Genomic DNA, 27125 nt, shown 5'->3' with positions numbered 1-27125 from the left:
AAGTAAAAGATACAATATTGGCCAATTAGGAGAGATTAATATATTGATTTGTTTTAATAGTATATTAATTTTAAATTATCATGCATGTTAAAATTTCAAAGATAACTTCCTAAAGAAAAGTGAATGTATCACTTCTAAATCAATAAAGAGGAAAACTGGATGTCTTTTGGCCACACCATTTGGCATGCAGGATCTTAGTTTCCTACCAAGGATTGAATCCACACCTGTCATGTTACATAACCTCCATAAGCCTTAGTTTCCTCATCTTTAACATGTGGGTAATAGTAGAACCTCCCTTACAGGATTGTTGTGAAGATGTAATCATATAATGCATGCAAAGAAGCTTAGCACAAATCTACAACAGTTAGGTGTTCAATATATATTAGACATTACTGTTAAGAATAGTGACTTAGTCTTGTCCATGCTTGAAAGCCATGCTAGAATCTGCCAATATCACACCCATCCTCTCTCCAGTGAGAGGGAAAGCTACACCCAAAGATAGCTAAAATGTGTTACACAGTTCAAAACTGATAGGTCTTCCTTGTGTTAATCACAACTCCTTGCTTAGAACCTTCAGAATTCAATATTGCCTTTCAGTAAAAAGTTCAAAGCTTCAAGGCTTTCTACAGCCTAGCCCGACCAACTTGATCTCATGAGTTCTCTTTAAATCCTTGAGTTAAATCTCTAAACATATTTGAGGTCTCCTTCCTTAATGCTTTTGCTTAAAATGCCTGTTGGAAGAATAGGTAGAATTTGAATGACTTCCTTCATCTGGAAAACCCTCACTCTCTGCTAAATCCAACCTATTCTTCAAATCCCAGCTCAGGTCCCATAAGAGTTCCTGACTGCTCTAGCCCAAAAGTAATTTATAATTTGAAAAAGTATCATCTAAACCAGGCTTTCTATAGTAATTTATACCTGTTTCTTGTACTCCGTTTTTCAGTTGAGCCCTTATTTAAATTTTATATTGTCACAGAAAGCTTCCCTCAAGTTTTCAGGTCTTTCCAGCTACATTTTCAGATCCTTAAGATAGTGGCTATTAATTGTATATCTTTGTGTTCCCTGTAGTTCCTCAGGAAGGGAAACTAACATGTAAGTGCGTACAATATGCCAGGTATTATACTAAATGGTTTCTTATATTGATAATATGTATCTTATTCTTCAAAATAAACTTATATAGACATTGGTGCCCTTGTTTTACAGATGAGGACATTGCACTTGAGAAAGGTTAAGTAACATACCAAGGCATTTAACTAGTCAATGGGAGAGGTGGGTTTCTACTACACCATCCATCAAAATAGCCTGCAACTAATACATACCTTGGAGGTAAAAAAACTCAAACAATATACATCTTTCTACTTATTTGTATCCCACTGTGAAATTTAGAATGTCATGAAAGCAAAGAAACCAAAATTTTTCTCAAAAGTTGAAATTTGGCATGCCAGTTATTAACAGCTCAACCATAGAAATTCACAAAGAGCTTGAAGTTAGAAAGTCATACTTTGGGGGGAGGGGTGGATTAAGGAAGTTAAAGAGACTTTTTTTTTTCATTTATTCTGTATTTTGCCTTGAGTTCATGTAATGTGATGTGAAAGGAATCACAGAACAAAATGGAACATTCTTTGGGTGCTTGCTGCAAGTCCATACCCCTTTCAGAACGTTCTTTCTTTTCTCTTTTCCCCTTTCCTAGGGTTACACATCTTTCTGGAATGACTGCATATCATCTGGCCTGCGAGGTGGCATCCTGATAGAGCTGGCCATGCGAGGTCGAATCTATCTAGAACCCCCAACCATGCGTAAGAAGCGACTACTAGACAGAAAGGTAGAGCATCCTCCATGAATATCCTCTTATGAAAGGGCAGATACCAACAGTCCATTTTGGAAGAATAGGAAGATTTGAGACGCCAGACAATAAAAATATCACTTATTCAGTTGTCCCATTGTTAGTTCAGTTCAGTTCCGTCACTCAGTCGTGTCCAACTCTTTGTGACCCCATGAATCGCAGCACACCAGGCCTCCCTGTCCATCACCAACTCCCGGAGTTCACTCAGACTCAAGTCCATCAAGTCCGTGATGCCATCCAGCCATCTCATCCTCTGTCATCCCCTTTTCCTCCTGCCCCTAATCCCTCCCAGCATCAGAATCTTTTCCAGTGAGTCAACTCTTCGCATGAGGTGGCCAAAGTACTGGAGTTTCAGCTTTAGCATCATTCCTTCCAAAGAAATCCCAGGGCTGATCTCCTTCAGAATGGACTGGTTGGATCTCCTTGCAGTCCAAGGGACTCTCAAGAGTCTCCTCCAACACCACAGTTCAAAAGCATCAATTCTTCGGCACTCGGCCTTCTTCACAGTCCAGCTCTCACATCCATACATGACCACAGGAAAAACCATAGCCTTGACTAGATGGACCTTAGTTGGCAAAGTAATGTCTCTGCTTTTGAATATGCTATCTAGGTTGGTCATAACTTTTCTTCCAAGGAGTAAGCGTCTTTTAATTTCATGGCTGCAGTCACCATCTGCAGTGATTTTAGAGCCCAGAAAAACAAAGTCTGACACTGTTTCCACTCTTTCCCCATCTATTTCCCATGAAGTGATGAGACTGGATGCCGTGATCTTCATTTTCTGAATGTTGAGCTTTAAGCCAACTTTTTCACTCTCCTCTTTCACTTTCATCAAGAGGCTTTTGAGTTCCTCTTCACTTTCTGCCATAAGGGTGGTGTCATCTGCATATCTGAGGTTATTGATATTTCTCCCGGCAATCTTGATTCCAGCTTGTGTTTCTTCCAGTCCAGCGTTTCTCATGATGTACTCTGCATATAAGTTAAATAAGCAGGGTGACAATATACAACCTTGATGTACTCCTTTTCCTATTTGGAACCAGTCTGTTGTTCCATGTCCAGTTCTAACTGTTGCTTCCTGACCTGCATACAGATTTCTCAAGAGGCAGGTCAGGTGGTCTGGTATTCCCATCTCTTTCAGAATTTTCCACAGTTTATTGTCTAACAGGTTTAATTATCCTGTAGCAGAGAGAGAAATCTAAGTATCCTTGGTCTAAAGAGTTGTAAGAAGTTCATGGTTTTGTCTTCCCTTTTTATGCAGAAAAGTCAGATCTAAGATGGTGTTGATTATTTTTCTGTATTTATCTATAGCTATAATATTATGAAACAGTATTATATAATGAGGAGGTAAACATGTGGGTCAGATGCAGTCTTAACTCTGGTCAATCTCAGAGTTAACCATTCCGTTTCCCTCCTTCCAATTATTTTGCAAGTCCTCTCTAGCATGAGTTATACGACTCTCTCCATTTTCTTATTACTTGTTTTTTCCACTCACAACTTCACTGTCATACTTAGCACTCTAGTGAAACTACCTTCTTAGGTGTCACCAGCTAATTTTCAGTCTTCAATTTATTTTTCTTTTTTAACCTATATGTGGTGTTTGACACTTTTGACTACCTCCTATTTGAAATTTCCTCTCTTCTTGACTTTTGTTATATTACATCCTCTTGCTTCTCTAGCGGTACCCTATTTCATTTACTTCTCCATTCCTTAATATCTAAATCTCAATTTATATCACCTTGTATCCTTTTAGAGATATCATTTACCTTTACAGCTTCATCTGTCACCCTTATGTTATTAATTTTCAAATTACTAGACCTGTCTTCTTTTTCCACCTCCAGGGACATAGTTAATTATTGTCCAGACATTTCAACTTGGCTATCCCATATCAGTTAAAACCAAGCTTCATCACCTTTACCTGAGTTTCCTATCTTTACTAATTGTTTCACAAGTTGGTTTTCCAGGCTCAAAGAGTTATTATTGAATCTGTTTTTCTCCATTACCATTTATATCGTTTGCCACTGGAACCCAGTTCAAATGTTATTTTTATCTGTCCATACTAGATTTTAAATTTCTTGAGGAAACAGAGACAATATGTTATGCTGCTTTGCTTTTCCTATGACATTTAACCCGTAGCTCAGATGGTAAAGCGTCTGCCTACAATACTGGAGACCCAGATTCGGTCCCTGGGTCGGGAAGATCCCCTGGAGAAGGAAATGGCAACCCACTCCAGTATTCTTGCCTGGAAAATCCCATGGCTACAGTCCATGGGGTTGCAAAGAGTCGGACATGACTGAGTGACTTCACTTCACTTCATATATATAACATATTCACTGATTTTAATTTGAATGAAATAGATGAACCAGAGTCTCTTGTTTCTTCTTTTCTGAAAGGTACTGCTAAAGTCAGACAGCCCAACGGGTGATGTTTTACTGGATGAAACTCTCAAACACATCAAAGCAACTGAACCCACAGAAACTGTCCAAACATGGATAGAGCTACTCACCGGTAAGATGATGCAGAATGATTTTTAAAATATCCCACATTTTATAATCTTTACCCTACTCTTAAGGTTGGGAGAAGAAGTATAGAAATTCAGGGTGCTGAGTAAAATGTATATATTTCGCTTTTAAACTGTACTAATGAGGGACCAAAAAAGGCATGATTAATCAATACATAAAGTTTTCCAAAGCTTCACCTTACCTCTGTACACCTCATAAGCTCACAAGAAATTTTTTTAACATCTGTGCTAATGTATAATTCACATACAGTTGTTGTATAATTCACATACAGGGTCATCATACAGTTGACCCATTAAAAGTATACAATTAAATGGATTTTAGTATATTCACACAGTTGTGCAACCATCATCACAACCTAAGTTTAGAACATTTTCATCATCCCCAAAATAAACCCTATGCTCACTAGCGGTTTTCCCCATGTTTCCCAGCCCTCCTGCCCAGCTCCGACAACCACTAATCTACGTTCTATCTCTGTAGATTTGCCTATTCTGGATATTTCATATAAACGAAACCATACAACTTTTGGTTTTTTGTGACTGACTTCCAAGGATAATATTTTCAAGGTTCATCCATGTTGTGGCATGTATCAGCACTTCATTCCTTTTTTCCTCAAAGGCAAGTTCAAAAACTTTAATATGAATAACTAAGCCTGTGGCATAAAATTATAGGAGAATCTTCCGCAAGGCACTTTGAGGTCATAGCCAGTGTCACCTTCTGGAGCAGTTTTTTCTAACTGAAGTTTTTATTGAGACATTTGTATTGAGTTGGTTAAAAAGTTCATTCTGTTTCTTCCATAACATCTTACAGAAACACTCAAAGGAACTTTTTGGCCAACCCAATATATTGACATGCAGTTGTAAGAATTAATACAGAGAGATCCCTTTATATGTTTTGTCTAGAATCCCCCACTGGTAAAATTTCTCAAATTTTTAGTGTATGATAATCAGAGTACTGAAATTGATATGATTCACCAATCTTGTTAGAATTTGCCTAGGTTTTTTGTTTTTTTTGTTCATTTTGGCTGCACCACGTGGCATGTGGAATCTTAGTTCCCCAACCAGGGATCAAACCTTGCCGCTTGCAGTGGAAGCACAGAATCTTAACCATTGGATAGCCAGTGAAGTCACAAATTTCCCCAGTTTTAATTTGGCTCTTTATTTCCAAGTAGTCTTTCATTGGATGGTTATACTACTTTAGTTATTTATTTATCAGTTGATGGACATTTGAATTATTTCCTCTTTTTGACTAACGTGAACATTCATGACAAGTTTTTGTGTGGACACATTTTCATTTCGGGGGTGTATAGTTAACTTTATTGTGGTAAAATACACATATTTATTATCTTAATCATAAGTGTATAATTCAGTGACATTAAAAACACAGTGTTATATAACTGTTACTTCTCTCTACACTCAAAGCTTTCTCATCATCCAGATATCCCTCTTCCTCCCTCTCTTCATTCCCTGGCAACTTCTTATTTACCTTCTGTCTCTATGAATTTACCTGATCTAAGTAACTCATATAAGTGGAATCATACAGTGTTTGTCCTTCTATGCCTGACTTACTTGAAAGCTAAGCATTTTTTCAAGGTCCATTCATCTTACAGCTTACATCAAAATCTCATTCATTTTTATGGTTGTGTAATATTCTTTTGTATGTGATATACCACCTTTTGTTAATTTCATCTGTTAATGAACACTTGGGTATTTCCATCTGTTGGCTATTGTGGGTAATGCTGCTGTGAACCTTGCATATATCTGATAAAGTCACTGCTTTCCATTCTTTTGGATGTATATCTTGGAGTAGAATTATTGGGTCATGTGATAGTTCAATAGTTTGAGAAACCACCAAACTGTTTTCTACAGAAGCTGCAGTCTTTGACATTCTTACCAGCCATGGTAAGTTTCGTTTCTCTACATCCTCATTAGCTCTTGTTTTGTTTATAATTATAGCCATTCTAGTAGATACAAAGCAGTATCTCATTGTGGTTTTGATTTTCATTTCCCTAATGATTAATGATGTTGAGCATCTTTTCATGGATGATTTATGTATCTTCTTTGAAGAAATGTCTATTCAGGTCTTTGCCCATATTTCAGTTGGCTTCTGTTGTTTTTGAGTTTTCAAGCTCTTTCTATAGTCTCAACAGTAATCCCTTATCAAATGTATGATTTGTAAATATTTTCTCTCATTCTATCAGTTATCTATTCACTTTATTAAGAGTAACTCTTGATGCACAAAAGTTCTTAATTTTGATGAAGTCCAGTTTATTTGTTGCCTGACTTTTGGTGTCATATCACTGAAATCTTTGCCAAATCTAATGTCATAACGATTTTCCCAATGCTTTCTTCTAAGAGTTTTACAGTTTTAGTTCTTAAATTGGTTCTTTGATCCATTTTTACTTAATTTTCGAATATGATATAAAGGTTCAACTTAATTCTTTTGCATGTGGATATGCAGTTTCCCAGAACCATTTGTTAAAAATACTATTCTTTCCCCCTTGAATGGGCTTGGAAGTCTTGTTGAAAATCAGTTGACCATATCTGCAAAGGTTTATTTCTGGACTCTATTCTGTTGTATTAACCTGTATGTTTGTCCATACTGTTTTACTTACTGTAGCTTTGTAGTAAGTTCTGAAGTTGAAAAAGTATGAATCCACTAATTTTATCCTTCTTTTTCAAAGTTGTTTGGCAGTTCTGGGTCTTGTGCAATTCTGTATGAATTTGAGGATCAACTTTTCCACTTCTGTGGAAAAGGCTGTTAGAATTTTATAGGGATTGGGTTGAACCTGTAGATCTTTTTGGGTGGTTATTGCCATTTTAACAGTGTTAAATCTTCCTGTCCATTAAAAGAGACTTAGGCTGTCTTTCCATTATTTAGGTCTTCTTTAATTTTCTTTCATCAGTTTTATAGTTTCCAGTGTACAAATCTTTAACCTCACTGGTTAGACTTATTCCTAAATATTTAATTTTCTTACACACTGTTATAAATGGGATTGCTTTCTTAATTTCATTTTCAGATTATTCATTTCTGATATACAGAAACAACTGATTTTTGTGTTTTCATCTTGTACCCAGCAACTTAGTCGAGTCTGTTAGTTCTAGTTGCTTTTTGTGTATTTGGGGAGATTTTCTATGTATAGGATCATGTCATCTGCAGACAGAGATAAACTGTAAGGCTTTCCTGAATACTCTTTATCATATTGAGGAATTTTTTTTTTTTATTCCTAGTTTCCTAGAAGTTTTTATAATGAAAGGGTGTTTGTTTTTGTATGTGGGTTTTTTTTTAATTATATTAAATGATGCATTATTGATACATTGTTTGATTTTTATTGAAATATAATTGGCATAAATGTTATATTAGTTTCAGATGTACATCATGTTGATTTACTATTTGTGTGTGTTGTGAAATAATTACCACAATAAGTCTAGTTAGCATCCATCATCACAAATAGCTTTTTTTTCTTGTGATGAGAACTCTTAAGATCTGTTTTCTTGAGTGCTTTGAGTGCTTTGTCGCTTCAGTTGTGTCCAACTCTGTGCGACCCTGTGGACTGTATGTAGCCCACCAGGCTCCTCTGTCAATGGATTTTCCAGGCAAGAATACTGGAGTGGATTGCCATGCCCTGCTCCAGGGGATCCTCCCAACCCAAGGATCAAACGCGCGTTGCTTATGTCTCCTGCATTGGCCGGCAGGTTCTTTAACACTAGTGCCGTCTGGGAAGCCCATTTGAAAGTCTGTTTTCTTAGCAACTTTCAAATATATAATACAATGTTAGTAACTATAGTTACCATGCTATATATTACATCCTCAGGATTTATTTATTTTACAACTGAAATTTTGTGTTTTTTGATCTTCACACATTGTGGCATTCTTCCCCTTTCCATCCTTAGCAACTACCAATCTGTTCTGTGTACCTAAAATTTTGGAATTTTTTGGTTTTGTTTTAGATTCCAGATACAAGTGAGATCATACAGTATTTGTCTTTCTCTGTCTGACTTATTTCACTTAGCATAATGCCCTCAAGGCCCATCCATGTTGTTATGAATGGCAAGATTTCCTCTTTTTATGGCTTATTAGTATTCCAATGTATGTATATGTGTGTGTGTATGTGTATGTTTGTGTGTGTGTATACCACATTTTCTTTACCTGTTCATCCATAATTGATATTTAAGTTGCTTCCATGTCTTAGCTATTGTAAATAATGCTGCAGTGAACATGGGTAGTTCACTGCAGCATTTCAAATTAGTGTTTTCATTTCCTTTGGAAAAATTCTGAGAAGTAGAATTACTAAATTATATGGTAGTTATCATTTTAATTTTTTGATAAACTTCTATACTGTTTTCTATAGTGACTGCACCAATTTACATTCTCACCAACAGTGCATGAGGGTTCCCTTTTCTCTATGTCCTTGCCAACATTTTTTTTTAATTTTTAAAATATTCAGGTATTTATTTTTATTTATTTACTAATTTGGCTGCACTGGGTCTTAGTTGCAGCATGCAGGATCTTAACTGCAGCATGAGGCATCTAATTTCCCAACCAGGGACCAAATTTGGGTCCTCTGCATTGGGAGGGTGGAGTCTTAGCTACTGGACCACCTCGGAAGTCCCTATCTTTTTAAAATACTTTTTATTATATATTGGAGTATAGCCGATTAATAATGTTGTGATAGTTTCAGGTAGCCAGCGGGACTCAGCCAAACATATACATGTATCTGTTCTCCCCCAGTCTCCCCTTCCATCCAGCCTAACAGGTAACATTGAGCAGAGTTCCCTGAACACTTGTTATTTTTTATCTTTTTAATAATAACCATCCTAACAAGTGTGAAGTGATATCTCACTATAGTTTTGATTTGCAGTTCCTTGATGATTACTGACGTTGAGCACATTTTCATGTGTCTTTTGGCCATTTTTATGTCTTCTTTTGAAAAGCATCTATTTAGATCCTTAGTCTGTTTGAGTTTCTGTTACATTCCTGGGATAAATTTTACTTGATCACAGTGAATAATCCTTTTATCATGCTGTTGGATTAAGTTTGCTAATATTTTACTAAGGATTTTGAATCTACATTCATAAGACTTATTGGTCTGTAACTTTCTTTTCTTGTGATGTCTTTATTTGGATTTAGTATGAGGATAGCCTTGCCTCGCAGAATGAATTAACGTGTTCCTTCTTTAGATTTTTGGAAGACTTTGCGAAGGATTGGTGTTAATTCTTCTTTAAATGTAAGGTAGAATTCACTGATGAAGTCACCTGGCCCTGGACTTTTCTTTGTTGGGATGTTTTGATTTTTGATTACTGATTTCATCTTTTTATTTGCTATAAATCTGTTGAAATTTTGTTTCTTTGTCAGTTTAAATAATTTGAACTTTTCAAGGATTTTGTCCATTTTTCTAGGTTGTCTAATTTGGTTTAATATTATTCATAGTATTATTTTTTTAATATAAATTTATTTTAATTGGAGGTTAATTACTTTACAATATTGTATTGGTTTTGCCATACATCAACATGAATCTGCCACAGGTATACACGTGTTCCTCATCCTGAACCCCCCTCCCTCCTCCCTCCCTGTAACATCCCTCTGAGTCGTCTCAGTGCACCAGCCCCAAGCATCCAGTATCATGCATCAAACCTGGACTAGTGATTCATTTCATATATGATATTATACATGTTTCAATGCCATTCTCCCAGATCATCCCACCCTCTCCCTCTCCCTCTCCCACAGAGTCCAAAAGACTATTCTGTACATCTGTGTCTCTTTTGCTGTCTCGCATACAGGGTTATCATTACCATCTTTCTAAATTCCATATATATGCATGAGTATACTGTATTGGTGTTTTTCTTTCTGGCTTACTTCACTCTGTATAATAGGCTCCAGCTTCATCCACCTCATTAGAACTGATTCAAATGTGTTGTTTTTACTGGCTGAGTAATACTCCATTGTGTATATATACCACAGGTTTCTTATCCATTCATCTGCTGATGGACATCTAGGTTGCTTCCATGTCCTGGCTATTATAAACAGTGCTGTGATGAACATTGGGGTACACGTGTCTCTTTCAATTCTGGTTTCCTCGATGTGTATGCCCAGCAGTGGGATTGCTGGGTCAGAAGGCAGTTCTCTTTCCAGTTTTTAAAGGAATCTCCACACTGTTCTCCATAGTGGCTGTACTAGTTTGCATTCCCACCAACAGTGTTAAGAGGGTTCCCTTTTCTCCACACGCTCTCCAGCATTTATTGCTTGTAGACTTTTGGATTGCAGCCATTCTGACTGGCGTGAAATGGTACCTCATTGTGGTTTTGATTTGCATTTCTCTGATAATGAGTGATGTTGAGCATCATAGTATTATTTTATAATCCTTTTTTTAATCCCTGCAAGATCCATTGTAATGCCTTCACTCTCATTTCTGATTTTTAGTTGTTTCTATCTTTTTTCCTTTGGCAGTCTAGCTAAATGTTTGTGAATTTTGATCATTTCAAAGAAACAACTTTTAGTTTCTTCAATTTTGTTGGTTGTTTTTCTGATCTCTCTTTTTGTATATCTCTTCTCTAATCTATTTCCTTCCTTCTATTAACTTAGGGTTTATTTTGCTCTTCTTTTTCTAGTCCATTAAAGTATAAAGTTAGGAGATTGATTTTAGACTTTTTAAATTTACGCATTTACAGCAAATTTCCCTCTGCTTTCACTGCATCCCATATACTTTCATATGTTGTGTTTTCATCCATTTCTAAGTATTTTCTAATTTCCTTTGTGATTTCTTCTTTGACACATTGGTGTTTCAGTTCAGTTTAGTTCAGTCGCTCAGTCACGTCCGACTCTTTGCAACCCCATGAACCACAGCATGCCAGGCCTCCCTGTCCATCACCAACTCCCAGAGTTCACCCAAACTCATGTACATCGAGTCAGTGATGCCATCCAGCAATCTCATCCTCTGTCGTCCCCTTCTCCTCCTGCCCCCAATCCCTCCCAGCATTGCGGTCTTTTCCAGTGAGTCAGCTCTTTGCATGAGGTGGCCAAAGTATTGGAGTTTCAGCCTCAGCATCAGTCCTTGCAGTGAACAACACCCAGGACTGGTCTCCTTTAGGATGGATTGGTTGGATCTCCTTGCAGCTTGTTTAATTTACACATATAGGCAAATTTTCATTTTCCTTCTTTTATTGATGTCTAATTTCTTCCCACTGTGGTCAGAGAAGATAAGATACTTTGTATGATGTCTGTCTTTTGAAATATATTGAGATTTCTTTTATGGCCTAACATATGGTGTCTCCTGGAGAATGTGCCATATAAATCTGAGAAGAACATGTATTCTGCAAGTAGGGTGATACAAAACTGTTTACTTCTGTCTGTTCTGTCCATTTTGCTTCATGTATTTTGAGTCTGTTATTAGGAGTGTAAATATTTATAATTGTTTTATCTTCTTGTTGTACTGAACCTTTTATTAATATATAATGTCTCTGTGTCTCTTTTGTATGATTTAAAGTGTATTTTGTCCAAAATTAGTATAGACATCCTTTCTCTTTTTTGGTTACTATTTGAATGGAATATCTCTTTCCATCCATTCACTTTCAACCTGTCTGTGTCCTTTGATCTAAAGTGAGTCTCTCATAAACAGCATATAGTTGGATCATGTTTTTTAACCCATCCTGCCAATTTTTTCTTATGATTAAATAGTTTAATATGTTTACATTTAAAGTAATTACTGGGGCTTCCCTGGCGGTCTAGTGGTTAAAAAATCTGCCTTGCAATGCAGGGGACACTGGTTCGATGCCTGGCCTGGGAATATCCCACATGCCATGGGGCAGCTAAGCCCATGTGCCACAACTACTGAAGCCTGCATACTCTGGAGCCAGTGCTCTGCAACAGGAGAAGTCCTCCCACCACAACTAGAGCATAAGCCCCTGCTCACTGCAGCTAGAGAAAGCTTGTGCACAGCAACAAAGACCCAGTGCAGTCAAGAATAAAATAAATAAATAATAAATAAAGTAATGACTGATAAGGAGACACTACCATTTTGCTATATGGCCTATAGATTTTTGTCCTTCATTTCCTTCATTACTATCTCCTTTTATGTTTGGTTGATTTTTTTATAGTGAAACATTTTGATTCCCTTCTCATGTTCTTTAGTGTATATTCTATAGACATTTTCTTTGTTGCACCATGGGGATTACATTTTATATCTTAAAGTTATGACAACCTAATTTGAATTTATACCAACTTAACTTCAATAACACAAAAAGTCTGTTCCTATACAGCTCCATTCCACTCTCTGTTTTGATGTCACAGATTATACCTTTATAAATTGTATGACCAGTAACATAGGTTAATAAGTGTTCTTTAATGCATCTGTCTTTTAAAGTATATAGAAATTAAAAAATAGTTTTTTAACTATTTAACGATTTAGTTTTTTAACTAATTAACTTTTATAGTTGTCCATGTATTTAACTTTTATTGAGTGTCTTTATTTCTTCATTACTGCTTCAAGTTACTTCTAGCTTTCCTTCATTTCAACCTGCAGTACTTTTTAGCATTTCTTGCAGGGCAAGTCTAGTGGTGACAACCTTCCTCAATTTTTATTTACCTGCTACTAAGTCACTTTAGTCGTGTCCAACCCAGTGCGACCCCATAGATGGCAACCCACCAGGCTCCCCTGTCCCTGGGATTCTCCAGGCAAGAACACTGGAGTGGGTTGCCATTTCCTTCTCCAGTACATGAAAACGAAAAGTGTAAGTGAAGTTGCTCAGTCATGTCCGACTCCTGGCAACCCCATGGACTGCAGCCCACCGGGCTCTTCCGTCCATGGGATTTTCCAGGCAAGAGTACTGGAGTGGGGTGCCATTGCCTTCTCCTTATTTACCTGGGAAAGTCTTAATTTCATTTTTCAAGGACGCTTTTTCTGGATATAGACTTCTTAGGTGACAGATTTTTTTCTTTGAGCCCTTTGAGTATGTCAACCCACTGTCTTCTAGCCTCCTAGTTTCTGATGAGAAGTCTGGTGATAATCTTATTGAAGATGACTTTGTGTATGACAACTCACTTTTCTCTTCCTGCTTTTAAGATTCTTTATCTTTGTAAACTAAATTAATGCTGGAGAGGGTGTGGAACAAAAAAAATCTTCCTACACTTGGTAGGAATGTAAATTGGTGCAGCCAATATGGAGAACAGTATGGAGTTTCCTTAAAAAGCTAAAAGTAGAGTTAAGTACAATCTGTCAATCACACTCCTAGGCATATATATCTGAGAAAATTCTAATTCAAAAAGATACATTCAACCCAGTGTTCATAGCAGCACTATTTACAATAGTCAAGACTGGAAGCAACCTAAATGTCTGTCAACAGCTGAATGGATAAAGAAGATATATAGATATGGATATATAATATGAATATTTCTCAGTCATGAAAAAGAATGAAATAAGGCCATTTGCATCAATATGGATGGACCTAGAGATTATCATATTAAGTGAAGTAACTCAGACAGAAAAAGATAGATACCACTTTCAGATCCTCCATCTGTGGTGGAACCGCTGCCAAGATGCAGATTTTTGTGAAGACTCCTGACAGGGAAGACCATCACTCTCAAGGTCGAGCCCTCGGATACAATAGAAGATGTAATGGTCAAGATCCAGGATAAGGAAGGAATTCCTCCTGACCAGCAAAGACTGATCTTTGCTGGCAAGCACGTGGAAGATGGACATGCTTTGTCTGACTACAACATTCAAAAGGAGTCCACTCTTCATTTAGTGTTGAGACTTTGTGGTGGCTCTGAGAAAAGGAGGAAGTCTTATACCACTCCCAAGAATAAGCATAAGAGAAAGAAGGTTAAATTGGCTGTTCTGAAATACTATAAAGTGGATGAGAATGGCAAAATCGGTTGCCTTCGCCAGGAGTGTCCCTCAGATGAATGTGGTTCTGGAGTATTTTATGGCCAGTCACTTCAGCAGACATTATTGTGGCAAATGTTGTCTGACCTATTGTTTCAACAAACCAGAAGACAAGTAATTGTATATTGGTTAATAAAGATATGAGCTAACAAACAAACAAAGACAAATACCATATGATATCACTTATATGTGGAATCTTTAAAAATGATACAAGTGAACTATTTATAAAACAGAAATAGACTCATAGAAATAAAAAACAAACTTATGGTTACCAAAGTGGATAGCAGAAGTGGGGGGAGGGTAGATAAATTAGGAGTTTGGGACTAACAGTTAGCTCCACTGAGAAAGAATCCACCTGCAATGCAGGAGACCCCGGTTCCATTCCTGAGTCAGGAAGATCTGGAGGAGAGGGATAGGCTACCCACTCCAGTATTCATGGGTTTCCCTGATAGCTCAGACAGTAAAGAATATGCCTACAGTATGGGAGACCTGGGTTTGATCCCTAGGTTGGGAAGATCCCCTGGAGGAGGGCATAGCATCCCACTCCAGTATTCTTGCCTGGAGAATGCCCGTGGAGAGGAGGAGCCTGGCAGGCTACAGTCCGTGGGGTCACAAAGAGTTGGACATAACTGAGTGACTAAGCACAGCATATATAAAATAGGTAGACAATAGGGACCTACTACATAGCACAGGGAACTATATAGTCAGTCAATTATAATAACCTAGAATGGAAAAGAATCTAAAATATATATATGTGTGTGTGTGTATGAAAATCACTCAGTCTTGTCTGACTCTGCAACGCCATGGACTAGCCTGCCAGGCTGCTCTGTCCATGGCATTCTCCAGGCAAGAATACTAGAGTGGGTAGCCATCCCTTCTCCAAGGGATCTTCCCAACCCAGGATCGAACCCAGGTCTCCTGCACTGCAGGTGTATTCTTTACCATCTGAGCCACCAGGGAAGCTCAAATATATGTTTGTGTAACTCAATATCACACATCTAAAACTAACGTAACATTGTAAATTAACTGATTGTTTATCTTTGGCTTTCAATAGTTAGATTATAATTTATCTTGGATGTTTTAGTCAACATTGAGCTCATTAAGTATCTTAGATTTGTAGATTCACATCTTTCATGAAATTTAGACCATTTTCAGCTATTATTTTTTCAAATATTTTTCTGCCCTTTCTCTCTCTTTTCCTCTGGGATTCCTACAATGAAAATATTTGTCCATTTGATGGAGTCTCAGAGGTTCCTTAGGCTTCATTCACCATTTTTGTTGTTTTTCCCTAAACTTTATTACTTCAGTTGTACTATCTTCAAATTTGTTAATTCTTCTGCCTGCTTAAATCTGTCTTTGAACCCATATAGTATATTCTTCATTTTAGCTGTTGTATTTAAGTTCCAGATTTTCTTTTTGGTTCCTTTTTGTAATTTCTATCTCTTTATTGGTATTCTAATTTTGTTCATCATTTTCTTATCTTTATCCATGTCTTCCTTTAGCTATTTGCTAAAGAAAGCATCATAAAGAAACATCTTTAAAACCACTGTTCTCAAGTATTTATCTAGTAAACTTGACATCTGGCTTCCTCAGGTACAAATTTTGTCTTTTTCTTTTGTTCCTTTTAGTGGAACATACCTTTTTCTTTCACTATGTGCCTTGTAATTTTTTCATTGTTGAGAGCTGGATATTGAAATCTTATAATACAGTAACTCTGGAAATCAGACTTTCCCCATTCCCCAGGTTTTGCTGAGTTGTTTGTTGTTATTTTGTTGATTATATTATGGTTTCTCTGTGTTGTAGATCCAACTGAGGTGAAAGCTTCAGATCTCAGGTCTTCTCCAAGGTTGTACTTCAGAGATTACATGTTTTCTTAAGCAACCACAGGTGCTTTCTTAAATACTGTGTACATGCAGTTGTTTCTGAATGTAAAAAAAAAAGCTTCTCTTTTAAATCCCCTGGAAGCTGCTTAGCTGGTGGGGATTGGAACAGTGGCAGCCTTTAGCTGTATGTCAGCCATCAAAAGCTACAATCCATAACCAGAACACTGGTCCTGAGATTTCAAAGACAGGGTCCTTATTGCTCATCCTGATTCCAGTAGGCTACACCAGAACTACAGATTTCTGTTCCCACAGCTACCTTTCATGGGACTAGGGGCTAAGTAGTCACTGCTGCACTGAAGGCTGAAATTGACTGAAATTGATATTGACCACATTTGCCAGCCTAGCTTCCCCTGGAACTGACAAGTATTTGTGGAAGCTCAAGGGTTCCAAAAATAATTGTTTCAGATAGATGCTACTAGTATAATTATTGTCTAGGTGGAAAGATGAATTTCTAATGCTTGCTGCCATTATCCCAGATGTAATCTCTCAATGATTAACATTCTAAAGAACCTTATCAGCTATAATCACATGGACCCCAGCCTTGTCTAACTCAATGAAACTATGAGCCATGCCATGTAGGGCCATCCAAGATGGATGGGTCATGGTGGAGAGTTCTGACTAAACATGGTCCACTGGAGAAGGGAATGGCAAACCACTTCAGTATCCTTGCCTTGAGAACCCCATGAACAGTATGATAAGGCAAAAAGGTAGGACACTGAAAGATGAACTCCCCAGGTCGGTAGGTGCCCAGTTGCTACTGGAGATCAGTGGAGAAATTACTCCAGAAAGAATGAAGAGACAGAGTCAAAGCAAAAACAACACCTAGCTGTGGATGTGACTGGTGATGGAAGTAAAGTCCTATGCTGTAAAGAGCAATACTGCGTAGGAACCTGGAATGATAGGTCCATGAATTAAGGCAAATTGGAAGTGGTCAAACAGGAGATGGCAAGAGTGAACATCGACAATTTAAGAATCAGCGAACTAAAATGGACTGGAATGGGTGAATTTAACTCAGATGACCATTATATCTGCTACTGTGGGCAAGAATCCCTTAGAAGAAATGGAGTAGCCATCATAGTCAACAGAAGAGTCTGAAATGCAGTACTTGGATGCAATCTCAAAAATGACAGAATGATCTCTGTTCGTTTCCAGGGCAAACCATTTCAGTATTACAGTAATCCAGCTCTATGCCCCAGCCAGTAATGCTGAAGATGCTGAACAGTTCTATGAAAACCTACAAGACCTTGTAGAACTAACACCCCAAAACGATGGCCTTTTCATTATAGAGAACTGAAATGCAAAAGTAGGAAGTCAAGAGATACCTGGAGTAACAGGCAAATTTGGCCTTGGAGTACAAAACAAAGCAGGTGAGAGGCTAACAGAGTTTTGCCAAGAGAACACACTGGTAATAGCAAACACCTTCTTCCAACAAAACAAGAGAAGACTCTACAAATGAACATCACCAGATGGTCAATACCAAAATATAAATTGATTATATTCTTTGCAGCCAAAGATGGAAAAACTCTATACAGCCTGCAAAAATAAGACTGGAAGCTGACTGTGGCTCAGATCATGAACTCCTCATTGCCAAATTCAGCTTTAAATTGAAGAAAGTAGGAAAAACCCACTAGACCATTTAGGTATGACCTAAATCAAATCTGTTATGATTATACAGTGGAAGTGACAAATAGATTCAAGGAATTAGAGCTGATAGAGTATCTGAAGAACTATGGACGGTTTGTGACATTGTATAGGAGGCAGTGATCAAGACCATCCCCAAGAAAACGAAATGCAAAAAGGCACAATAATTGTCCAAGGACGCCTTACAAATAGCTGAAAAGATGTGAAAGACAAAGGAGAAAAGGAAAGATATACCTATTTGAATGCAGAGTTCCAAAGAATAGCAAGGAGAGATAAAGCCTTCCTCAGTGATCAATGCAAAGAAATAGAGGAAGACAATAGAATGGGAAAGACTAGTGATCCCTTCAAGAAAATTAGAGATACCAAGGGAACATTTCATGCAAAGATGAGCATAATAAAGGACAGAAATGGTATGTACCTAACAGAAGCAGAAGATATTAAGAAGAGGTGGCAAGAATACACAGGAGAACTATACAAAAAAGATCTTCATGACCCAGATAACGACAATGGTGTGATCACTCACCTAGAGCCAGACATCCTGGAATGTGAAGTCAAGTGGGCCTTAGGAAGCATCACTACAAAGCTAGTGGAGGTGACAGAATTCCGGTTGAGCTATTTCAGATCCTAAAAGACAATGCTTTTATAGTGCTTCGCTCAATTTTGGAAAACTCAGCAGTGGCCATAGGACTGGAAAAGGTCAGTTTTCACTCCAATTCCAAAGAAAGGCAATGCCAAAGAATGTTTAAACTACTGCACAATTGCACTCATCTCACATGCTAGCAAAGTAATGCTCAAAATTCTCCAAGCCAAGTTTCAACAGTGCATAAACCATGAACTTCAGATGTTCAAGCTGGATTTAGAAAAGACAGAGGAACCAAAGATCAAATTGCTAACATCCATTGGATCATGGAAAAAGCAAGAGAATTCCAGAAAAACATCTATTTCTGCTTTATTGACTATGCCAAAGCCTTTGACTGTGTGGATCACAACAAACTGGAAAATTCTTAAAGAGATGAGAATAACAGACCCATCTGCGTCCTGAGAAATCTGTATGCAGATCAAGAAGCAACAGTTAGAACTGGACATACAACAACAGACTGGTTCCAAATCAGGAAAGGACTACGTCAAGGCTGTATATTGTCACCCTGCTTATTTAACTTACATGCAGAGTACATCATGAGAAACCCTGGGCTGGATGAGGCACAAGCTATAATCAGGATTGCCAGGAAAAATATCAGTAACCTCAGATATGCAGATGACACCACCCTTATGGCAGAAAGCTAAGAAGGACTAAAGAGCCTCTTGATGAAAGTGAAAGAGGAGTGAAAAAGTTGGCTTAAAGCTTAACATTCAGAAAACTAAGATCATGGCATCCGGTCCCATTACTTCATGGCAAATAGATGGGGAACAAATCAAAACAGTGACAGACTTTATTTCTTTGGGTTCCAAAATCACTGCAGATGGTGACTGCAGCCATGAAATTAAAAGACACTTGCTCCTTGGAAGAAAAGCTATGACCACCCTAGACAGCATATTAAATAGCAGAGACATTACTTTGCCAACAAAGGTCTGTCTTGTCAGAGTTATGGTTTTTCCAGTGGTCATGAATGGATGTGAAAGTTGGACTATAAAGAAAGCTGAGTGCCAAAGATTGATGCTTTGTTGGAGAAGGCTCTTGAGAGTCCCTTGGACTGCCAAGAGATCCAACCAGTCCATCGTAAAGGAACTCCGTCCTGAATATTCATTGGAAGGACTGATGTTGAAGCTGAAACTCCAGTGCTTTGGCTACCTGATGTGAAGAACTGGTTCATTTGAAAAGACCCTGATCCTGGGAAAGATTGAAGGTGGGAAGGGGACGACAGAGGATGAGATGGTTGGATAGCATCACCAACTTGATGGACATCAGTTTGAGTAAGCTCCGGGAGTTGGTGATGGATAGGGAAGCCTGGGGTGCTGCAGTCCATGGGGTCGCAAAGAGTCGGACACGACTGAGTGACTGAACTGAACTCAACTCGTCAAGTATATCCAGTCTGTCACTAGGGATTACTTCAAATACTACTTTTGGGTCCCCACTTTCACCCCATACTAGATTGTAAATTTCTTGAGGACAGGAATAGGGACTGTCTTACATTCCCACCACCAATGTGTGAGAGTTTCAGTTCCTTCACATACTCATCAACACTTGTTATTCTCTGTCTTTGTAATTTTATTTTAGCTATCCTAGTGATACATAGTGGTATCACATTGTGATTTTTATTTGCATTCCCCTAATGACTAATGATGGAGAAGGCTATGGCACCCCACTCCAGTACTCTTGCCTGGAAAATCCCGTGGACGGAGGAGCTTGGTAGGCTGCAGTCCATGGGGTTGCGAAGGGTTGGACACAACTGAGTGACTTCACTTTGATTTTTCACATTCATGCATTGGAGAAGGAAATGGCAACCCACGTCAGTATTCTTGCCTAGAGAATCCCAGGGATGGGGGAGCCTGGTGGGCTGCCGTCTATGGGGTCGCACAGAGTCGGACACGACTGAAGCGACTTAGTAGCAGCAGTGACTAATGATGTTGAGCATCTTTATATGTGTTTATTGGCCATTTGTATATTTTCTTTGGAGAACTGTCTGTTCAAATCCTTTGCCCATTTTTAAATTGGGTTTGCTTTCTACTATTGAGTTGTACTTTTAAAATATGTTCTAAATACAAGTCTTTTCAGATACATGATTTGCAAAATTTTTCTCCAGTTCTGTGGGTTGTGTTTTCAGTTTCTTAATGGTATCCTTTGAAGTACAAGTTTTTAATTTTGATCCATTTCACCTAATTTTTTTCTTTTGTTACTTATAATTTTGCTGTAATTAAAATTGTAATAAAATTGAATTTATTTCAGTTGAAAATAAAAATAGTTTAACTTTTCTAATCTGGATGCCTTTTATTTATTTTTCTTACCTAATTGCCCTGCCTAGAACTTTCAGTATGGTGCTGAATAGCAATGATGAGAATGGACTTCCTTGTCTTATCCTTGATCTAAGGTGACAACATTCAGTCTTTCCCTATTAAGTAATATGCTAGCTGTGAGGTTTCCATAAATTCCTCTATCAAGTTCAGAAAGTTTCTGTCTTTTCCTAGCTTATGGAGTGTGTTTATGATGTAAGAGTGTTGGATTTTATCAAATGCTTTTCTTTTGTCTATGGAGATGATCATTTGGTTTTTGCTTTTCATTTTATTGATTTTCGTATTTTAAATCAAACTTACATTTCTGTTTTAAGTCCCCCTTTATCGTATTACGTAGTTTAGGGATAGGGTTGTTTGTTTTTTTCCTTCAGCTGAGCCATACTGCTTGTAGGATATTAGTTCCCTGACCAGGGACTGAACCTATGCCTTTGGCAATGAAAGTGCACACTGGACTATCAGAGAGTTCCCTATGTCTTTATTATATTGCTAGATTTGTTTGTGCATATTTTGTTCAGTATTTTTTCCCTATATAGATAAGAGACACTGGTCTATAGTTTTCTTGTGAAGTTTTGTCTCATTTTAGTATCAGAGGAATACTTACTGTTTAGACTAAGGAAGTATTCCCTCCTCTGCCTGTTCTTTTTTTTTAAGTGTTTGTGAAGGATTGGCATTAATTCTCCATTAATGTTTGGTAGAATTACCAGAAAAGCTGTCTTGACCACTTTTCTTTGTGGGAAGTTTTAGAGTTACTATTCAATCTATTTACTTGTTATGTGTGCTGAGTTGCTCCAGTCATGTCCGATTCTTTGTGATCCAGTGGACTGTAGCCCACCAGGCTCCTCTGTCCATAGGATTCTCCAGGAGAGAATGCTAGAGTGGGTTACCACGCCCTCCTCCAGGGGATCTTCCCAACCCAGGGATGAAATTTGCATCTCTTATATCTGCATTAGAGTCTTCCCTGGTGGCTCAGATGGTAAAGCATCTGCCTGCAATGTGGGAGACCCAGGTTCGATCCCTGGGTTGGGAAGATCTCCTGGAGAAGGAAACAGCAACCCACTCCAGTACTCTTACCTGGAGAATCCCACGGGCGGAGCCACCTGGTAGGCTACAGTCCATGGGGTCGCAGAGAGTCGGACATGACTGAGCGACTTCACTCATATCTGCATTGGCATGTTGGTTCTTTACCACTAGCAGCACCTAGGAAGCCTTTTACTTGTTATTGTGTGTGTGTATTAGTTGCTTAGTCGTGTTTGACTCTTTGTGACCCCTTGGACTATAGCCACCAAGCTCCTCTGTCCATGGAATTCTCTAGGCAAGAATACTGGGACATTTGGGGTAGGAGTGCCATTCCCTTCTCCTCAGGGGATCTTCCCAACCCAGAGATAGAACCCAGTCTCCTGCATTGAAGGCAGATTCTTAACTGTCTGAGCCACCAGGGCATTATTTGTTATAGTTCTATTGAAATTCCCTCTTTCTTGTTGAGTCAGTTTAGGTAATTGTATTTCAAGGAATTTGTCCATTCTTCTAGGTTGTCTAAATTGTTGTCATACTGTTTTAATTTTTGTAAGTTTAGTAGTAATGTCTCCTCTTTCATTCCCAATTTTAGTAATTTTGAGTCTTCTCTTTTCCTTGAGCACTCTGGGTTTGTCAGCTTTTTTCATCTTTTCACTGAACCAGAGTTTTATTTTATTAATTTTCTCTATTTCCTCTCTATTCTATTGTTTCCTTTATCCTGCTTGCTTTGGATTTAGTATTTTCTTCTTTTTCTAGTTTTTTAAAGTTAGGTTAGGTTATTGATTTGACATCTTTTCTAATACAGGACTTCCCTGGTGGTTCAGATGGTAAAGTATCCACCTGCAATGCAGACGATCTGGTTTGGGAAGAACCCCTGGAGAAGGGAATGGCTTCCCATTCCAGTATTCTTGCCTGGAGAATTCCATGGACAAAGGAGCCTGGCAGGCTACATCCATGGCGTTGCAAAGAGTTGGACAGGACTGAGTGACTTTCACTTTTTTAATATGGCATTTGGATCATAAATTTCCCTCTTTATACTGCTTTAAGCTGCATCCCATAAGTTTTGGTATATTCACTCAACTCAAAAGTATTTTTTAATTTTTTCTTATGATTTCTTCTTTGACTCATTGGTTATTTCAGAGTGTGTCTTTAAATTTCCACATATCTTTTTAATTTCCCAAATGTCCTTCTGTTATCAATTTATAATTCCATTGTGATTGAATAGCATACTTTGTATGTTTTCAGTTCTTTTAAATTTATTAAGGCTTGTTTTATGGCCTAACATATGGTGTATCATGGAAAATGTTTCATATGCACTTGAGAAGTATGTGCATTCTACTGTTATACGGTAGAATATTCTATAGATGTCTTCTGAAGTCTAGTTGGTTTATAGTCTTGTTCAAGCATTCTATTTATTTTTCCCATAGGTGAGACCTGGAACCCTTTCAAATTACAGTACCAGCTGAGAAATGTAAGAGAGAGAATTGCAAAGAACCTAGTAGAGAAGGGTATTCTAACCACTGAGAAGCAGAATTTCCTCCTATTTGACATGACTACTCACCCAGTGACCAATACAACAGAGAAGCAACGACTAGTGAAAAAACTTCAAGATAGTGTCCTAGAGCGGTGGGTAAATGACCCTCAGCGTATGGACAAGCGAACACTAGCACTGCTGGTGCTAGCCCACTCCTCCGATGTGCTAGAGAATGTCTTCTCCTCTCTGACAGATGACAAGTATGATATGGCGATGAATCGAGCCAAGGACCTAGTAGAACTGGACCCTGAGGTAGAGGGGACAAAGCACAGTGCCACAGAGATGATCTGGGCTGTGCTGGCAGCCTTCAATAAATCGTAAGCCAGCTGTTGGGTTTCTCCTTTTCCATTGCTGGCCAGTGACTATCAGAGATACCATCACCGAGTTTTGTGTGATGAGATGTTTTCCATCTTTTTTTTTTTTCCTCTTGAATCAAATTTGTTATTTGGGGAAAGCAACTTCAGGGCTTCTCCATAGACCTTGTCTCTTTTAAGCAGGCTTTATATCTCCCTATACTTCCACTCCAGAGGTGAATAAGTTGGGTGAACCAGCACTCACCCGGTAAACATTATCTCTCATTTCTTGGCTCACTTCCATCCAGTGTGCTTTTGGATTATCAGGAATATTTCAGTGAGATTTGGATTTCTCTAGACATAGAATGTGAATGAGATGTAGAGCAAACCATTTATCTCATTTTTTAAAGTTTGTTTTCTGTCTTATATGTTTTCAGCCTATCTCTCAGGCTCTGCTAAGTAATGTAGCTTATTGAAGTAACCATCTCATAAGGGGCAATGGAAATAAAACTGATTTTTGGAGCAGATGGTCTCTGAGATATAAATGTTATGTTCCACTACTGATTTTCTCATCTTTCCTTTTCTAAATTAATGAGACTATTCCAAATGTGATTACCTGGTTCTCGCAGTCCTAGAACCATGAATATATTCTCTATTCTCTCTCAGTATTGTCCTACTCCATCATTCATTAGAACAGAAATCTAAATTTTTTAAAAAATGTATCTCTTAACCACCTCTTTTATGCAGTCACCAATACAATTTGCAAAGAAGGAAAGTGGTATCAGAATTTCTACTCTTTAGCACATCACTATCTGAATTCCTCCAGGCTACTTTAAGTGTCTCTATTCTGATTGAATTTAGGGAGTTATAAATTCAATTGCTGAATAGCACCATCCTGAGTCCAGACAATATATCTAAACTCTAGATCATGTTACCTGTTTTGGCTTCCTACATAAACTGATGGGTGTGCGTGCTCAGTCACTTCAGTTGTGTCCAATTCTTTGTGACCCTATGGGCTGTAGCCTGCCAGGTTCTCTGTCCATGGGATTCTCCAGGTAAGAATACTGGAGTGGGTTGCCATGCCCTCCTCCAGGGGATCTTCCCGACCCAGGAATGGAACCCGAGTCTCAGTCTCCTGCATTGGCAGGCAGGTTCTTTACCACTAGTGCCACCTATTCTGTGTACATTTAGAGGTCCTGGAAGTAGTTTTATCTATTTAATCCACAGATGCCCTCCTAGTCATTAGTCTTGTCTCAACACAATCCTTTGTCTAACTCATTCTCTAAAACATTTTTTAAGTCAGTAGTAAATGCAAAGAGAAGCTTATTGAGAAAAATCGTATTCAGAAGGGCAATTTTATGTTAAAAGCATCCTATATAAAGTCCAGCATTTGGGAATATAAAGAAGACAGGCACCAAACTGTGCTAATGTCAAGTATTTGTTAATGCTGATACTTAAATGGATCTTGCCTCTTGACCACTACAGACAAAGAATCTATCAAAGGGCTAATACAGATGATCCAGACCTGATATCAAATTTTCCTAATCAGAAGTAATTAAATGAATGATTGTAACTTTCCCTCCTCTAAAATTGTCTAGCCCCACAAAATTCCCCAACTCACTTAACTTTTTTTCACTTTAGGTTATCACTTAGGTGACTAAAGATAAAAAGTTTAAATGAAACAAATTCCTTAAAAATGTGAAGCTGAGAAGAGCTTTAGTCTGGCTCCCTAAAACTATAAAAACCAGTCCATGGATGTCTCTACCTGACTTAGTTTTTCTGTCCATTTGAACAGTTTGGCATGAATTTAAACCAGGTTTTTCAGTGGAGAGTTTCAGCTTGATTGGGAGAGTGGAAATTGAGTTCTTTCTGGCAACTCTTGGTCAGTGTTTATTTTTATATTGTATCTCATTAAGATGAGGATGTCTTCAGTTTGAATCTGCATAATGTTCAGTGCAAAACACCATTTAATGCATATGGCCTTCGCATTTCTGTGTAATAAAGATCAATTATTGGCTCCCTGGTCTCTGTGAAATTTTACAACTAAAGTTATTTTAACTTGGAATAACTTTTCATACAAGGCCAGTAACACTCCCTGCTTACCCTAGGATACCAGCCTCTGTTTCATTCTGTGTGGAAAATCGTGTATGCATGCTCAGTTGCTAGGTCATGTCTGACTCTTTGTGAGCCCATGGACTGTAGCCCAGAAGCTCCTCTGTTCATGGGATTTCCCGGGCAAGGATACTAGAGTGGGTTCCCATTTCTTCTTCCAGGAGATCTTCCTGATCCAGGGATTGAACCTGCGTCTCCTGCATTGGCAGGCAGATTCTTTACCACTGAGCCACCCGGACTCCCTTGTGGAAAATTAGGACTACACAAATATTAGTTATACATACACTATATATATATATATACACACATACTGGAGGGCAGGGTACATTAAATCTAACTCGAACACCAGCTAATGTAAAGTCTGAAGAATAGTGTCTCCATCTCAAGCAAAATAAGTTACCCAATTACATCATTATTACCAGAAAGAGAATGAGTATATTTTAGTCTATTAAAAACTACTTGCAAGTGACACCTGAACTTACTGAAGAGCTGAAAGTCTTTAAGTTCCAAGCGTAGGTAACAAACCTAAGTATAACAGAGTTAACAACATATGAAAAGAAAGATAATTGTCCTTGTAATCGGCTTACTGTTCTTCTGTCTTTTATAATGTCTACAGCATAAGGGGGGCTTCGCAGGTGGTGCCAGTGGTAAATAACCCACCTGCCAATGCAGGAGACATAAGAGACTCGGGTTCGATCCCTAAGTTCGGAAGATCTCCTGGAGGAAGGCATGGCAACCCACTCCAGTATTCTTGCCTGGAGAACCCTATGGACAGAGGAGCCCGGTGGGCTGCAGTCCACAGGGTCACAAAGAATCAGACATGACTGAAGCAACTTGGCACACAGGCACACAGCATAAGGAACAACATGAAATGTATTTACTAGAATTGTCTACTTCCTTGCTATTTGTATTTCAGAGAAAGTATAAAAACAAAGTATAACAATGTTTATCAAAATATGGTGCATCAAAGTAACTTTTGTGGGTGTAAGTACTTTGCCAAAATAAGGGTTCCTAGTAAATCAGTCACTGGGGTTTAGGGCTTAGGAAGCTGCATTTAAAACATAGTCTCTAAAACTTACATGTTACAGTTTGAGAACACTGTTTATTTTTAATTCATTTGGCTGTGCTGGGTCTTCATTGCAGCACACAGACTTGACTAGCTGTAGTGCACAGGCGTTACATAGGACACAATCTCAGCTCCCAACAACTCACATTTAAGTGGGCAAATGAGGTACTCTGTGAAAAATGCTCAAGTCGAAGTATAAACTTAATTTTTAGAAGCACAAAGGAGTAGCATTCTTCCTGGGAAAATTAGGAAAAACTTACAGGAGTATATTTACTCGAGTGGCTTTCATGTATTGAGTACTTCTACTATGTTAACCACTTCATATATTTTCTCATTTATTCCTCAGAATTCTAAAAAACCATAGAAGGTTATTTTTAAAGAAAATTCAGAGGTAGTG

General features: G+C 38.1%; 1 protein-coding gene and 1 pseudogene across 1 annotated transcript in view; both read left to right on the top strand.

Moving 5' to 3' along the window:
- Positions 1-25567, top strand: part of GOLPH3L (golgi phosphoprotein 3 like) — a 46900-nt gene extending 21333 nt beyond the window's left edge. Inside the window, exons 3-5 of the mRNA XM_005677661.3 lie at positions 1691-1822; positions 4231-4345; positions 23151-25567. Of these exons, the coding sequence (XP_005677718.1) occupies positions 1691-1822; positions 4231-4345; positions 23151-23578 (675 nt within the window). The 3' untranslated portion in view covers positions 23579-25567. The remainder of the gene's footprint in view (positions 1-1690; positions 1823-4230; positions 4346-23150) is intronic.
- Positions 13873-14384, top strand: LOC102184486 (annotated as a pseudogene).

This window comes from Capra hircus, chromosome 3, assembly GCF_001704415.2.
Source record: "Capra hircus breed San Clemente chromosome 3, ASM170441v1, whole genome shotgun sequence".
In the NCBI taxonomy this organism is placed as follows: domain Eukaryota; kingdom Metazoa; phylum Chordata; class Mammalia; order Artiodactyla; family Bovidae; genus Capra; species Capra hircus.
Note: the sequence above shows the minus strand (reverse complement) of the source record. Positions and strands in the feature narration are given on the sequence as shown.